The sequence below is a fragment of the Danio rerio genome, chromosome 4 (assembly GCF_052040795.2).
Source record: "Danio rerio strain M-AB ecotype USA chromosome 4, GRCz13ab, whole genome shotgun sequence".
NCBI lineage: Eukaryota > Metazoa > Chordata > Actinopteri > Cypriniformes > Danionidae > Danio > Danio rerio.
In genome coordinates this window covers 32,848,917-32,865,574 of record NC_141024.2, presented here as the reverse complement: position 1 = coordinate 32,865,574, position 16,658 = coordinate 32,848,917, and the positions used below count along the sequence as shown (strand labels likewise).

Below are 16,658 nucleotides of genomic sequence, written 5' to 3'. Positions count from 1 at the left end.
TATTTAAAATAAAACGGAAAGAAATAAAGAGACTAACATAATTTAAACCACTTGTTTGGTGCTTAAACATTATCTTTCTGCATTAATGTAAACGGTATCGTTGCCTTCATTAATAAAATCGGTAATAGCAAAACTGCATATTATTATTACTATAAAAAGTATATATAAAGACTATATCGGTAATGCAAAGTAATGAATGAATAAATAGCCTAAATAAAAGAACCAAGAAAGGACCATATTCAGTCAAGTGCAATGGGATTGCGCCCTTGCGCCCTCAGTTATGATATCCTGCCGCCGGGCCTGCTGTAGCGAAACTTTATTGTTTGAGAAGAAACAAAAGCGGAAACTGGATGAAAACCTGGCTGGGAAGATGGTGACAACATGAATTTTCTGTTCTTCAACGAGAAAAAAAAAAATCGCAGACAGGACACAATGACGCCGTTTATTATACAACGCAGGTCGTGTTTACGATCATTGATATTAACAACTAACATTAATACTACTAATATTAATATCATATCAATAACTCCTCTTGCTTTAGACTTTACCTTTTAGAGCTTGTTCTTGTTGGCGCAATATAAGTTTATTGCATGTATAGGGTACGAATCAGATTATGAAGAATGATTAAGAGCATGCTTTTCCTTCATTGCATCCTTTCCGTAAGGTGTTTTATTTTATTTATTTTTTGTTATTTAATTTATTTATTTATAATTTTTTAAAATAATCATAACAATATTCACTGTCTAAACATTCCTCGGTATACTAGCAACAAATTACGCCCCTGTACCCAAGTAGCCTACCTAAGTTAATTTACACTTCATGTAAAAATTAAGAAATAAAAAAAGACCGAAGTATGCTAAATATTTGTACAGCGGAGACTTATTTGAGATTACAATGTTTCCAGCAGCACTGAGACTGTGTGCCTGTAGCCCATACAGATACTTTTTCGCAACCGTTGCAAAGAGAGTATCTTGCTCCGCCGCCCGCATTTCTCGGAAACCAGCTCTACATTCTCAACTACCAAATATGCTGCTCCATTTCTCATCAACCTCTACTATTTATCAGTTTCTCTTTTGTATTTGCCCATTTTTGAAAAGGCCTCCCTACCATACCTGGCTGACTAGCTGGGCATTTGCGTTCAGTAGATGACACCGGAGCTGGCTCCGCATGTCATGGCTGGGTGACATTACCACAGATGGCTATGGAGGTTCGACGTGTTTGTCCATTTAACACTTATTTTTTCTAAACAAGCCCTACAAATAGCTTCATCCTAATTATTGATTCGCCTTACTCGTTCGCCACGAATCCAAAATGTTTCTAGATTGGCGATTTAATATAAGTTTTCCAGCAAGGTTCATGGCTGAACTTGAACTTGCTGTATCACGTCTAAGTTAACGTTATGTTCATAAATGTATAGGCTATTTGGCAACAAAACAGAAAATGTGTGTTCTAGAGTGATTGTCGTCACGGTGACCGTCACAGCCCTTACATATGACATTGCATACATTTGCATACATGTTTTAAGCTATAAAATGAAAGCCTCAGTTTGGTGCGGAGTTATTATTATACAAAAATCAAGAAAATCTTTGGATTTGTTTGATTCGTAGATTGTAGGCTATTTTAAAAGCTGATATTATATAAAAACTATTAATAACTGTAATTTTCAAAAAAAAAAAATTAAATAAAAAAGGGGTTTGTTGGTTGTAGCCCACCCTAAATCATCAACAGCCTGCTTTTTTTAAGTTTATGAAGCGGCTCCAGACAGCACAGAGGTGATCTGCATCAGCACTGGTTATTGTCAACACTGTGTGAAACTGTGACGAGAAATATCCTTCTTTCATTTTGCTTCTTTGGCAAAATGTGTCTGTAGAAACGTGTGTTTGCATGTGTTACCATCCCAAGAGTTAACAAATATTTGTTGTACATTTAGGGGCCGATCACAAAGCGCACGCCTTTACGTTGCAAAAACGCGCGACGTACCGCGCTGCCTTTTATGGTTGACAAGAAAAAAAGAAGCCTCTTTTGTATGTCACTAGAAAACGACTGAATCAGCTGGTGTGCGCGAGTCGAGTTGCTGTCGATGTTATAACTGTAATTTTAATAATATTGTGATATTCAAGATCTATAAATACAGCTCTGGATAACTTGAAACAGCGACCACAAGTCTCTCCTCAATTTTTAAAAGTTTACTGTACTCACATTGACAACCCAAACCCCGCTGTCACCTCAACAGAAACCCTGCAGTGCTTTCATTTGACTGAACAATGAAACAGAGGTAACACGCTTTTTCCACTCGAGCACACAGCGCGCAACGGCAAAACTTTAAGCGCGCTGAGCAAGCATAAGCAGAGCGTAAAACACTGGCGGCAGTCAGTAAACCATTAAACAGATGCCCCGTATGCAGCCAAACTTTAAAAATGTATAAAGCATATTTTAATCGTTTAACTGATACCATTCATCGGTTACAAACGCACCCTTTCGGTTACTGCTTAATCAGTTATTTTGAGCATCCCCAACTAAACCGCATGTGCAAGCTCTATTTTTTTTTTCTCTCACGGCCGCACGCTGGAGAACCGGCATGGTGCCGGAATACTTTAAGCCCTGGTAAGATCATGTTTATCACTAAGAAAACTAAATCAAAATTATATTTTAATTGACCACATCTGATCACATAAGGTACGCACAGAAAAGTCTGTTTAGTGTTGTGAAAAGGCAAAGCTGAATATCTGTGGTTAAACTGCCACCCAGCGGTCAAAAGCTGCTGGCGCATCAAGTACCGCCGTCGCCGCGGTATGAATGGCGGCATAAGGAACACATTGAAGTAGTAACATCTGTATGTATTCGACAGTTGTTAAACTTTCTAATTCATTATCAGTAGTGATGAAACAGAAGGATATTATGCCTTGCAAACTCCATTGTTTAATCAAACTATAGAGCCATGATGAATCAATAACATAATGTTCGTAGAGGGTTATACATTTGCCAGAGCAAAGTGGTTACTTACTCTCACAAGCACAACATGACCCACAGTGCATTTTTGGGGGAACACTGTTTTTATCACTTGACTTGTTGCCTGTCGGTCCCCAGAGCCTGGCTGACGTAGATCCTTTATGCCATCATAGAAATTCCAGTGGCCACCAGTAAGTCTGTAAAAGGAAACAAAAAGACTTTTTGTCTCCAGATTATGTCACAGCAGCAGGTTGATATCTGATTATGAACAAAAGTTGTAGATTACATAAAAGTAATAATAATAATTATTCATAATAATGCAAAAACGATTGAAAACAAAGGTACAATATTACTTAAAAATCTGACTAATTATAATAATATAAAATTTACCTATAACTATTGTTATATCCCTTGGATGTATTTATCATTATTATTTATTATTATTGTTTATTTGTGTGTTTACTGGCCATTGGGAGTGGGTATGTTGTGTGTTTCTCTTTTACTTCCAATGTGTCTCTCTACCTGCGCTCTAGGTAGAGCTGATTGGGCCCAGGTGGTGCTCATCATTGGAGCGTGCTGCAGTAATGCGCTGCTACAAAAGAGCAGTTTGTCTCAACTCACGGAGAGGTTCACTTTTCCCCTGCTCCAGACTTGTGGTCATACGTTGTGGGTTTTGAACTTGTTAATTATAGAAAGAAGTTTAATAGGCTACTGAGTTCAATTTAACTTCTGTCTGTTGAGAAACTTGTTTGTTTTGCATTGTGGAATTTTAAAGGCAGTGTGTCTGTTTTCTTAGTTGTGTGATTTTAAATATATGTTTTTTGTGTGTGGCATGTAAAAGGTAATTGTATTGTTTCTTTGTCTGACTTTTTGGTTTACAAATTGAAGCTGTAGGGAGAGGGTGCCATTTTTATTTTGGTACTTGTTTGACTGTGTTTATTCAAAGTAAGGGAGTTGAGGAAAGCCTTTGTTTCTTTTCTTTTACCTGAAATTAGGTTACTTGGTACTCCTCCGGAGCTAGATCTGTTTTGTTTTTTTTGGTTAATCCTTTTCCTGAAGATTTATGCTTCATTTCTTGTTTATTGATAGAGAACCAAATAATCAAATATTTAAGTTTTACTCGTGTGGTTGTTTTACATTTCTGAGGCAGAATTGAAGTGTTCCCTCAATTTTTGTTTATTGAATTTATACAAAATTAATTAATTTGGTCTTCTTTTTCTCAAATTCTAAATTTTAATTTTTTTTGTTATTTTCCTTAACCAACCCTGTACCAAAAAGGAGAAGGGACATAACATCATATTGTTTAAATGTAATATTGTACCTTAGTTTTATATAATTAGCTTTTTTATATTAATGATTGTCAACAAAGGTATAAGATAACTTGTAATTATTGTATTTTTTTGTTGTTAGTAAAAATTATATGTATTTATACTTGTGTTGAAACTTAAATTGAATCTTTACATGTGTATAATCTGTCAGTTAAAAGGAGTCTTGCCTTTGGCCACAAATTAACACCGATGAGGAAAGCATTGGTGGCTGCAGTTCCGGATGACCATAACTGTAGACTGTTGAATAAACTGATATGACCACAAAAGGAGGAATTTCATGAATAAACCTCTGGTTGGTGTAGGTTCTCCATGATGTAGCATGAATGTAATCAAGGCGACACACAACAAAGTCATCTTCTGTTCCAAAAGCATCCCATCGATCCTTTCCTTCAAATCTCTCCATTCCCTTTAGCCATAAGATCTTCATCTGAGACCACTGGCCTGCCATGAACTTCTGATGAACCTTAAGCAATGTATCTATCCACTTCTCTTTGTTTTTGTTTCCTCTACGTCGTAAAGAATGAGTGGCCTGTCCCTGAAAGTTAGGTGCATGATGTACAACAGATTATAAATGGTACATGTGTTGGTCAGCGTCAAAGAGCGACCTTCCAGCTGTCCATGACCAGACCATGGAGGAGATGCGAAAGATTCTTCCTTGAGGGGGGGGGGGTTGTAGTATTTTTTTTCTGTGTCTTTTTTCAGTACTTCTCCTCCAGACTCAGTGTTTGGTCAATTTCGTCTATTTTTGTCCTCAGTAGTATTTTTTTTTTCAGATTGCAGTTATCTGAATACCACACAGGCGACCACAGATGAATTCATGCATTTCCTGTATGAAATTTCCTGACCGCCTGTGTAGTTTATTTTTCAAGAAATTGAAATTCATTTTTGTTGTTGTCCTGAACCAATTTTCGGCTGTTGCATTAGTGTCACGAGTCTAGCCAAGGTGTTTCAACATGATGCTTGTCCAGAGTAGTAATGTGCCTATGTATGACCTAAGCACATTAATCAAAAGTAGACAGTGGTAGGAGCTACAACGGTTTTATGTTTCAAATGTTTTCTCCTATCTGAGAGGATATATTCAAACATTTGAACAAAGGAAGAGTCATGCCTCATTGTCTTTTGTGATGTCTGCATAGAAATCCTTCTTTTTCACTTCTGAAGTTTCCCCAATCCACAACTATGGCCTGGTTTTGGATTGCATTCTGCAGATTTTTTAGACTATCCTGGCGGCATGCTGTTTTTTTCCTCTGTAAAAACAGTGAAAATGTCCCCAACCAGTGCTTGAATCTCCTGTAGTGTTGTGGCATTCTGCATCAATGCCATCGAGTATATGAAAAGCTGTTTGGTGGGTTTTGATGTTTTATACGGGCTACCTTGCAGCAGAATATTTTGAGCATGTGTGCTGCACAAATGTGCACTACAAGGAATGAACAATGTTCTTTTCCCTCCCACGCCAGAAGACACTCCTGCAAGTATTTGTGTATTGTTTGCTGGCAGAAAGCATGTACACATGCATGTATTATTGGCCAGCTGAAATCGGTTTCAATTTTGTCCGGCTGTAGGTGTTTTTTAAAACATTTTTAAGAAAGTCCTGTGAAAGACATGTTAGCCAGTGCTGCATAGATGGTGTGCTCTGGTCAGATGAGAGCATTTTAGCAACTGGAACAACTGTTGGCCCTGTTGTTGATGTTGCAGAAGAACAAAGGGCATAGTACAGTACATGCTTAACATTCCTTGGATTAGCAACAACTGTTCCTGTTCCAGGTATAAGCAAAGAATGCCTTATTTTGGAAGTTTTTAAAAGTTGTCGCTGATCAGTTGTGTACATGGGAGTGATGAATGGGGAAAGTGCCACAAACTGCAGATAATAATGGTTTAGATGACTGACTCATGGTTAAGGTCTTGTTCTTCTAGGATTTTCATGCAATCCAGAAAAGGATGTGTGTCCATTCTGTTTTCAAGGTTTTTTTTCACTGGAAATCTTTTGCAGTACTGTGAGTGGAGGTACCTCGTTTGTGTTTCCCTCAATTAACTTTTGCTCATCAGCATCATCAATTTTTTTGGTGTGAAGATGAATGGGTGTTAATATAGCCAACTTGCCCTTTAGTGATTCGCTTTCACTTGCACTGGTACGCTTGCAAGAATGGGTTTTAACCACAGCGGTTCGAACTGTAGTTCTGCCGAGAGACTAAAAGGTTATCAGAATGATTGTAAAAAAAACTGCATTTCTAGTCAAACCATTCCTCTGCAATCTTATGCCAAAAACGGAAATAAGGGCAGTGTAAATAGCTATAAATGTGGGAGAGCATTGATATTATGTGACTGTATTGTATTGCAATATGGAAAAATAAAATGTTGAGGTTAAATCAAAAGTAATTCACAAATACTTGAAAATGAAATGATTTAATGACAATAATTCTCTAAGGTTACAACTGAATTAATTACAAAATAACTGTAAAATGATAAAACATAAAATGATAAAACATTTGATATAAACTGTACCCAGCTTAAATGTAAAATTAAAGTTTCCAGAGGTAGAAGGAGAGACACAGGGGGAGGAATAGAGAGACAAAGAGAGCAGGCCCAGAAGTTAGCCTGATTGCAGTGGAGTCAGAGAAGATGGAGTCTAGATGAGGGGCCTGTTTCAGAAAGGAGGTTAAGTGAAAACTCAGAGTATTTTAACCCTGAAATGAGAGAAACTCTGGGTTTTCCGTTTCAAAATGGCAGGTTTGTTAAACTCGAGAAAGCAGGTTAAGTCAAGCCTATTTCTGAAAGAAAGGTAACTTTAACTAAGAGTCAGTTACCGTGGTAACTTACTCTGAATCTAACCTGGTCCGGAGCAGGTTTTATTTTCTAAACTCAGAGTTTCTGTCGGTCTCCTCCCCTTTTTTAAAGATAAAGCTGTATTTCTCGCCTTAGCCTTACGTCTCCGCACACCTGTTTTAGAGCTCATTTTGGAGATGTGCATAAAAACGATTGATGGAAACGTCATGATTTACATAACTTTTGAAAATATGCATAATAAAACATGTGCATAACTGAATAGGTTCAACTTTTATTTGATAAGATGCGCATGAACTACGAAGGAAACACTTAACAAATTACAGTATGTACATTAAAAAAAGGTTTGTTAGAGATGATGATGAAAAAGTGTGTGAATGGATAAACCAGCAGACTGAACACACAGTAGAACATCTTAAAATGTTGTTTTGGTCATTCTAAAATGCCTTAACTGTTTCAGTATTAGTGTATATTATTAATTACTCCAGTTTTGCACAAATTTATGTAATATATTTGGATGGAAACATAGATATTGCCTACATTTTTGTCACACACAGAACAAAGTCACATACGAGAATGGCTTGTCCTTTTTTCATAAATAATTAGCTTAAACTTTGACATGTACTGTTACTAGATTAATGGGATTACTATTCTTTTTAAAAAGTATTTTTAGCACTGCTTACCTTCTAAATGTTATATCAACCTCTATCACTTGATCAATAAAAAGGCAGACACACAAGTGCACTGTTAAATCAATTAAAACTGATGTGTATAAAAGTTTAGAAACATTTTATGAAACGTCACACATTACATTACTTATTTTATTATACTTAAATATTTAAATACTTTAAATTAAAAATTACCCATTAACTTGAGCAGCTGTTTTCTCACGCTAACTGTCTGTTTCACTGATGGTTGCTTCTTTTTAAATATATACACTCATATTTGCTATAACTTTGCATGAGCAGATCAAATTCAGCCGGAAAAAGAAATGCTGATCTCTTTTTTTTAAGATGTTGCCATAGTCACTCGTAATATCTGTGCTCCATTGATAATGTCTTTTTATAGTCACAGTGTGCGCGCTTAACTCTGAGTTGGTCTACTCAAAGTTGATTGATCTAACTCAGATCAGCTATACTGAAACCGAAACCGAGTTCAAGTTTAAACTCCGAGTTGTTTGAACCTCCTTACTGAAACAGGCCCCAGGAGAGGAGCAGAGCAGGAGAGCACAGAGACAAAAAAAAGAGAGCCCAGGAAAAGAAACAGAGCAGAGTTTTACACCTATTTTGTATCTTTCTTGACCATGTGACTAAAGCCCAAATACTGAGACATTCAAACTGACCAATCAACATGTGAACAGATCATAAAACGTCCACATACCAGGCCCTGATCTTTTCTGTATCTGCCAAAGACCAAAGTTCTTACGAGGAGAAGACTTTACTGAAGACAATGAATAGTGCAGTTCCTCAACAGTGATTGTTAACAGGTCTTCTTCAAGTAACTTAACCCAAAGTACAGTCTGTGAGACACTACTTTATAACAAAGGATGTAACCCCCCATAGAATACCCAACTGCTGTGGGTGGGTCACAACTCTTGAGTTCCAGTAGATCATTTGGTTTACACCTTTTCAGATGCAGTACCCATGTTTGTGTTTACACGAAGGCCTCAATTTTGAGAACTTTGTTCTCTATTGTGAAGTTTCATGTGAGTGCTGAGGCTTCTTTTATGTTTAAAGCCCTTTCCACACTTACTGCACCTTAATCGACCCTCTCCTGAGTGAATCTTCATGTGGTTCCTAACGGAGTCTTTGCGTGTGAGACTCTTTCCACACTGATAACATGTGAACACTATGGTTCCAGTGTGACCTTCCATGTGGTTCTTGAGGCTAGCTTTGGTTGTTAAGCTCTTTCCACACTGAGCACATGTAAACGGCTTCTCTCCAGTGTGAGTTATCATGTGTTGTTTGAGTGTGCTTTTACATATGTAACCTTTACCACACTCTGTGCAAAAGTAAGATTTTTCTCCAGTGTGAATCCTCATGTGGTTGTTAAAGTTTTGTTTTTTAAGAAAACGTTTCCCACACTGTGTGCAAGTAAAACTTCTCTCTCCTTTGTGAGTTTTCATGTGGGTTTCAAGGTTGCCCTTTTGCCTAAAACTCTTTCCACACTGAGGGCAAGAGTAAGGCTTTTCCCCAGTGTGAATTCTCGTGTGGGCTGCACAGTTTCCTGCATGAGTGAAGCTTTTTCCACACTGTTGGCATGTGTAGGGCCTCTCCCCAGTGTGAATTCTCATGTGCACTGCAAAGTTTCCTGCATTAGAGCAGCTTTTTCCACACTGTTGGCATGTGTACTTCCTCTCTCCAGTGTGAATTCTCCTGTGCACTGCAAAGTTTCCTGCATGATAGAAGCTTTTTCCACACTGTTGGCATGTGTACGGCCTCTCTCCAGTGTGAATTCTCATGTGGTTTATAATGTTTTGTCTATAAGCAAAATTCTTTCCACAATGTTTACAGCTAAAATTACACCCAGATTTGGATTTCCGAGGTCTTCCGCGTGAAGCCTTTTTAGTCAGTGTAGGTTTTTCATCAGTTGTTATTTCTTGAGGTTTCTCAAACTGATGTTTCTCTTCCATTTCATTCCATTGATGAGTCTCTTCTTTCAGCACCATCAGGTCTTAAAAAAAAAAAAAAAAACTTTAGTATGAAGGCACAAAGCGACAAGCATGAAATGGATGTTTCACAAATTTAAATGACCCGACCATTTTCTCTCCATCATGTGCTTTTAAACATTTCCTTACTTCTTTGTTTGTGTTCAACAAAATCAAGAAACTCAAAGGTTTAAAATGAAGTTTAATTTTAAACTAATTTCGAGAGGAGCATGTGCTCATGATTGACCAGCTGGTCCACATTAGCCAATGATGATCCTCCAATCAAAGGAATCACAAGTCACTTTATATATCCTCATTTCCTTTCTACAACTATCTCCATCTGGAAGAAACCTCCCTCCTCCCCTTTTTCCTCCTTTATCCAGAATGGATGGCACGGTGGCTCAGTGACTAGCACTGTTGCCTCACAGCAATAATACCTATGCCGTTTGGTCCTCGCTGAGCCATCTGGTATTTTTGTGCGAAGTTTGCATGTTCTCCCCGTTTCCGCGTGGGTTTGCCCCGGGTTTCCTAGTTTCCTTCCGCCATCCAAATGTGCTCTATATTATAGATAAAATAAGCCTAAACCTTTTTTATAACGTCTTACTCTCAGGAAGTTCGCCTTGGCCTCAGCAGCGGGGGAGTTTAAGATCGACATGAGCTTGATCTCCCCTCGCCCTGCAAAAGGGGGGAGCCCTGGGCTCGAGAATCCCTTGAGCTCGGGCTCTCTTTCGGGATAGCATGCCAAACAAGCTATGTATAAATCATGAGCTAAGTGTGAACTCTTGAAACCACACAAGGGAGAGAGTAAATGGTGAGGCTATTTTCATTTCTGCGTCAACTATCCCTTAAAAGAGTTCCTATTATGAACTTTTATTTACAAGATGTTTGCTCAGAATGTGTCTGAGGTTTCAGCTCAAAACCAGATCATTTACCTTGCAGAAAATTTAATTTGGGGGCTCAGCATAAAACCAAGCTCTTTTTGTGCTTGTGGCTTTAAATGCAATTTATCAATGCACTCGCTCTAGATTACTAGTGTCATGTTCCCTAATTTGTATCTTTTACTCGATTAAACAGCTTTAAAAATTGGTTGGAATAACCGATTGAGTCAAATCCTGCATGTTCATAGCAAGTACGCAAAATTCACACTTATATTTATGATTTTGCATTATTGTATATAACTTATGCAAATGTTTCCCAGTACTGGGTTGCAGCTGGAAGGGCATCTTTCCTTTAAAACGTATGCTGGATAAGTTGGTGGTTCATTCCGTTGTAGTTGCCACTGATGAATAAAGGGACTAAGCTGAAGGAAAATGAATGAATGAAACCTATACAAACGCTTATTGCCACATTTGCTATAAACTTGCCATCTCCTCATCACTCCAGATGACATAATTGGCTACTCGTTTTCATTTAGTTGTACTTTTGTCTTTGTTTTCTTGCCTTTGTGCATTTCCTGAGGCTTAGCTTAAGACCTATGTGGTCACATATCCGACAAGATGCAGAAATGCCAAAAAGGTTACCAGCTGTTTGTCAAATCAAGGACAGTGACAACGTAAATATACAAATAATAATGTTTACTGATGTGAAACGTCTGTTAATGAACACCCAGTATACTTTTATAACCATAGGGGCTGTTTCATAAAAGTGGCTTAAAAAAGCGAGGATTACAGTCAAAATCTTGACTTCAATGAGTTGAACAAAATGTCCACGCTTAAATTGGCTCCATAACAGCAAGTTGAAGATCATTTGATCTAACTAATCTGAGTTCAGTAGAAATAATCTAGATAACTGCCCGTGCACGTTACTGTCATAAAACTCTGAAGGTCGTGCACAGATGCATCGATTATGTTGTGTGCTACCATTTTAACAACGATGAAAGAGCACTGAAATGAGACACAGCAATGTTCACAGTGAGTGAGTAGCATTTGATTTTTGAGATCAATTATATAATAATTTAAACATAACAATCAAAAACTACGGCTTGCAACAAAGCAAGAAACAAGGCGGACAGGAAATTACAGATTTTAAAATCGGCCATTAATTAGGCCTATAAATGTTAAGTTAAATATTTGTCACAATACATTGAAATATGTGCTTCGTGCACGCAAGACAGAGAGAGAGAGAGAGAGAGAGAGAATATGCGCTTACTGCCAATTGTTGCTTGCAAGAAAAAGTTAATGCATTGAAGGCTTCCTGTAACATTCAAAATGTACTTAACATCAGCACATCAAGTTTAAGATAATGGCTACAAATAGCCGTGCACGCACAAGCAGCTGGATTTTTAAATTGCTCTCAAAACTGCTGCAAATTGCAAAAAGGGTCTGGATGCAGACATGATGCAGTCTCAGGCCGGTGCAATCTCAGCCGGACATGCGCATTCAGAGTGATGCAATCTCAGCCGGACATGCGCAATCAAAACAGCACTCAGCCGCATATGCGCATACGGGCACACTTTCGCTCTCTGTGACAGATGCTTCACGTACGGACACATGCTGTAGGTATGTTTCACTCGCGATGTTATTAAATGTGTTGTTTTTAATTATTGGGTGAATGTTGTTAAAAACTATCGTCATATGTATCTGATATATCCTGCACACAGGCCCCTCGATGTCATCCGTGTGTTTTTGAGATAAAGCAAACAGTTTAGCGGCCGCTAGCTTGTTGACAGTAAATTAATTTATTCATGAGATTAAATAGGGTAACAATTACAGAAAGTTTGCATTAGATAACGTCAGTTCATACATTAGTTAGCACGAATTTACCATGAACAACACATACGTTAAGCTTTAATTAATCTTTACTAATGTTAAATAAACATATGCATCAATTAAAAAGTATTTCTTTACATTAACAGCTTAACATAATTAACTAATGTTAACTTTCACAGACTAATGTATTTTTTCTTTGATTAAATGACATGACACAATGAACAACACATTTATTCATTAATACTAAATCGCTGTTAACGTAAACTTATACATATGTTACTTAATGCAGTTAACATGAACAAATAATGAACAATAGTTCAGGTTCAACACTTCACAATCTTCAACTGGCGTGTTATTCATGTTTGTAGACTCTTTTCTAATATGATTGATCACTAGCAAAGCATTAGTTAAGGGAATTAGGAAGCTTTTTGTAAAATGAACACTACTTCAACAAGTGTTACATTTGTAAACTTTAAGCTGACTTACAACTAACCCAACATTATAATTGATGTGTTACTAACATCTGTGGGTTTATTGCAAAGCAGTGATTAATGATTTTGCTGTATCTCAAATCAGTGAAAACCATTTACACATCTCTTTCAGATCCTTTACTACGTTACATAACAGGGAGAACATTGCCAGAATAAAAAAAAGAAAAAAAATTGAAGAAAATTTTTTTAAAACAAGAGCTTTGTGAAATTCAAATCAGTAAAGAGTTTACAAATGTTAGTAACACAATGTTGGAGTGATGTACACATTACAATAAAGTTTGTTAGTCCCTTAACAGATGGTTTGTTACTGATAAACCATGCTAGTTAAGACTTAGCAAACGCTAGTAACACAGTTTATTAATGTCAAAGTAGTGTACAATGTACTAAAAGAATCCTAATTCCAATAACTAATGCTTTGTTTGTGATAAATTGTGTTGGTAAAGAGTCCACAAACATGAATAACATGCAAGTTGAACATTGTGTAGCACTGAATCTGGGTCATTGTTCATTATTTGTTCATGTTAACTAATGCAGTAACTAACATTACAATATAAATAAGTTTAGAATAACTAAGATTCACTATTACTGAATAAACATGTTGGTTATTGTTTGGTCATGTTATCTAACCCACAAATAAGTAATAATAATAATAAATAATAATAATAATTCCTTACATTTATATAGCGCTTTTCTGGGCACTCAAAGCGTTTTACACAATGGGGGGGGGATCTCCTCATCCACCACCAGTGTGCAGCATCTACCTGGATGACGCGACGGCAGCCATTTTGACCGCACACCAGCTGATTGGTGGAGAGGAGACAGAGATGAAACCAATTGGAATATGGGGATGGTTAGGAGGCCATGATGGACAGAGGCCAGTGGGCAGATTTGGCCAGGATGCCGGGGTTAAACCCCTACTCTTTTCGAAGGACATCCTGGGATTTTTAACGACCACAGAGAGTCGGGACCTCGGTTTAACGTCTCATCAGAAAGACGGCGCTCACTGAGCAGTATAGCATCCCCGTCACTATACTGGGGCATTAGGACCCACACAGACCGCAGGTTGGGCGCCCCCTGCTGGCCTCACTAACACCACTTCCGGCAGCAACCTAGCATTCCCATGTGGTCTCCCATCCAGGTACTGACTGGGCGCAGCCCTGCTTAGCTTTAGTGGGAGACCATGTGTAAGTGTAAGTAAACATTAATTAAGCTATTAATAAAAAGGGATACATTAAAATATCCCTTTAAGAGTATATTAACATTCAAAAAGCTTATGTAAATATCATTGTTCACCATCAGTTCATGTTAAATCCATGTAAATATTTATCGAAATATTATCTGATATAACAAGATTTTCATAATTTAGTATCTAAATTAATTTGTTTAGACAATAATGAAAACCATGAATATTTTACCAGCTCTGTTTTATGGTGTTGATCTGAAAAGCAACAGGGCAGTTTGCAGGTGACCTGCTCTATATAATTTGTTAAGGTGTTACTTAACATTATTTTATAAATGTATCTTTATAGGAACTGCCATACAACAGTTGTAAATTAATTTGAATGTTAACAAAAGACAATAAAAAATACATGTACACAAGAGATATGTGGAATACAAAATTTATATGATTTTTACATGATTTATATGATTCTATACAGGGGCGGACTGGCCATCTGGCAATTCTGGCAAATGCCAGAAGGGCTGGAGCAGTTTTAAAATGTGGGCCGGTCAGGTTTTTAAAAAAAAAAAAAAATTTCATATCTATTGTTTTTGCATGCTGGCAGCTTTTATCTCTTCCAAGATGTGAATATTAATCTGCTGTTGATGTCAATAATAATAATACTACTAATAATGATGATTGATAATTATAATAATGATACATATTAAGCATTTGGACCAATCGGCGATGACCGGCCGGTCTCGAGATGGGCCGACCCAATCAGAGGCTGTGGATTACGCTGATGTAATCAAAATCTGGCAAGATAGTCAAACCGTAAATGCAACACAAGCTAACGTTAATGTCAAATATGGACCGTAAAAAAAGTGAAGGCAGTAAAGGTCAGAGAGAGCAAGAAAAGGGCTCTAAAGTCAGATGCTGCCAAATTCATGAAATTAACCGAAATATTCACGAGAGGAGGTGTAAATGCATCGGAGGACAGTAGCGCGGTAGAGGAGGTAACAGACATACCAAGTTGGAAAGTCATTTCCCGGGGATACAGAGTTGATTTGCAGGAGGTAGCGGATTAAGCCTGGTTTATATTTCTGTGTCAAGTGACCGGCGTAACTCACGGTGCAGGCAACGCGCGCAGCTGTGCATTTATACTTCTGCGCGCTGTCTCTGTTGGTCTGCATTAACACTTCCGAAATGCTAGTTGGCAGTGTGGTGTAAATGTTCCTCTGTGTCGAGTTTCTTTGCTTCTGTTTTGCTTTTCCTGAACACTTCCTGGTTGTACAAGTGACTCAAATCACACTCATTTTGAGGCAGGAACCGGCGGACGTGCAACAACTTTAACTATGAGGTAAACACAAAACAAAACTTTCCATCCGGAGCTCCTACACGGGACTCCACACTTGTAAACAATCGTTTGCGCCATTCGCGCAGCTCTCGGTCCCGCCCAGACTCATCAGCGCTACCAAGCCGACCAATCACAGAGCTTGCGCTATGCGTTGTTGTGACGTGTAATTACATATTTCGAGAGGTGCACGTCAGCCACGCCAACGGTCACGGCGAAGGACTTTGCGTCAGCGCCGTAGCATACGCCGGCGTTTGACGCAGAAGTATAAATCAGTCTTTAGTGTTTGAGTAGTGAGCGACGTATTTGTGAAGGGGAGCGTGTGCGCGTGAGACGTACTTAAAGAGCAGTGGGGGTGAGTTGTGCGTGACATACCTGAAGAGCGGTGGAGGTGAGTTGCGCGTGACGTACCTGAAGAGCTAGTAAGGATGCAGTGGAGAGAGGCGTGTGCAACATATTTAGGGACCGGGCAGGAGACGCGCGATTTCCGGGAGATTATCATTCATTTGTGTGCATCCGGGAGTGTCTATGCATTTCAGGGATACTCCCACAACTTTCGGGAGACTTGGGATGTCTGAGGTAAGAAGAGAATAGAAAATAAAGCATATTCACATGACAGCTGCCGACTTGTGTACCTTAGAAACTTTTATTTAGAAATTAGAATTCTAAAATGCATGGCGTTGTGCGGCACGACGCTGTGTGTCGCCGAGTGGCACTTCTGGGGTGTGACTGACCCCCTTAATTATTCTAAAATATAATAATTAATGTCATTCACGCTACTTCTGACAGTTTTTGACAGTAACCTACACTGTGTTTAACAGTTAACTCAGCGTGGAACTCCCATACATTTTAAAATATCATTATAAGCAGATAACGTGGAATTTAGGGTATACACAGAACAGCTATAGCCATAGCACTGTAGGAATTTGTAGTCAACTCTAAATACATAGCTAGTCTTTAAAGTAAAACATTAAATACATGCATATGTCACAGTATGTAGGTGCAACATAGACTTATTTTACAGGCAATATTGTAGTATATCTGTGCAATAGTCAGACATTTGGCTTGCTTTCGTTCTTCCTTTCCTGACTCCTGTGTTCATCTATTCAAAACTAGAATGTTTCTGGACCCAGGGGCAGTGCAGATAGCCTGACTGCTGCAGCAGAGTCAAGTGTCATGGAGGTAGGAATACAGCCTCAAGAGAAACACACCCTGACACAAATGCTGACAGTTTCTTAATA

The 16,658-nt window shown here is 38.2% G+C and overlaps 1 protein-coding gene across 8 annotated transcripts in view; it reads right to left on the bottom strand.

The window, feature by feature from the left end:
* Positions 1-6,664: 6,664 nt before the first annotated feature.
* The window catches only part of znf1140 (zinc finger protein 1140), a 28,213-nt gene continuing 18,219 nt past the window's right edge, over positions 6,665-16,658 (bottom strand). For 2 of the 8 annotated variants that reach the window (XR_015481707.2, XR_015481706.2), the window contains exons 3-4: positions 7,780-9,731; positions 6,665-7,307 (exon numbers count right to left, since the gene is read on the bottom strand). Coding sequence is in view for 6 of the 8 variants with exons in the window: in XM_088649656.1 (XP_088505782.1) it covers positions 8,725-9,731; positions 15,793-15,919 (1,134 nt within the window). In the remaining 2 variants the exon portion in view is untranslated. 8 annotated transcript variants of the gene reach the window in all.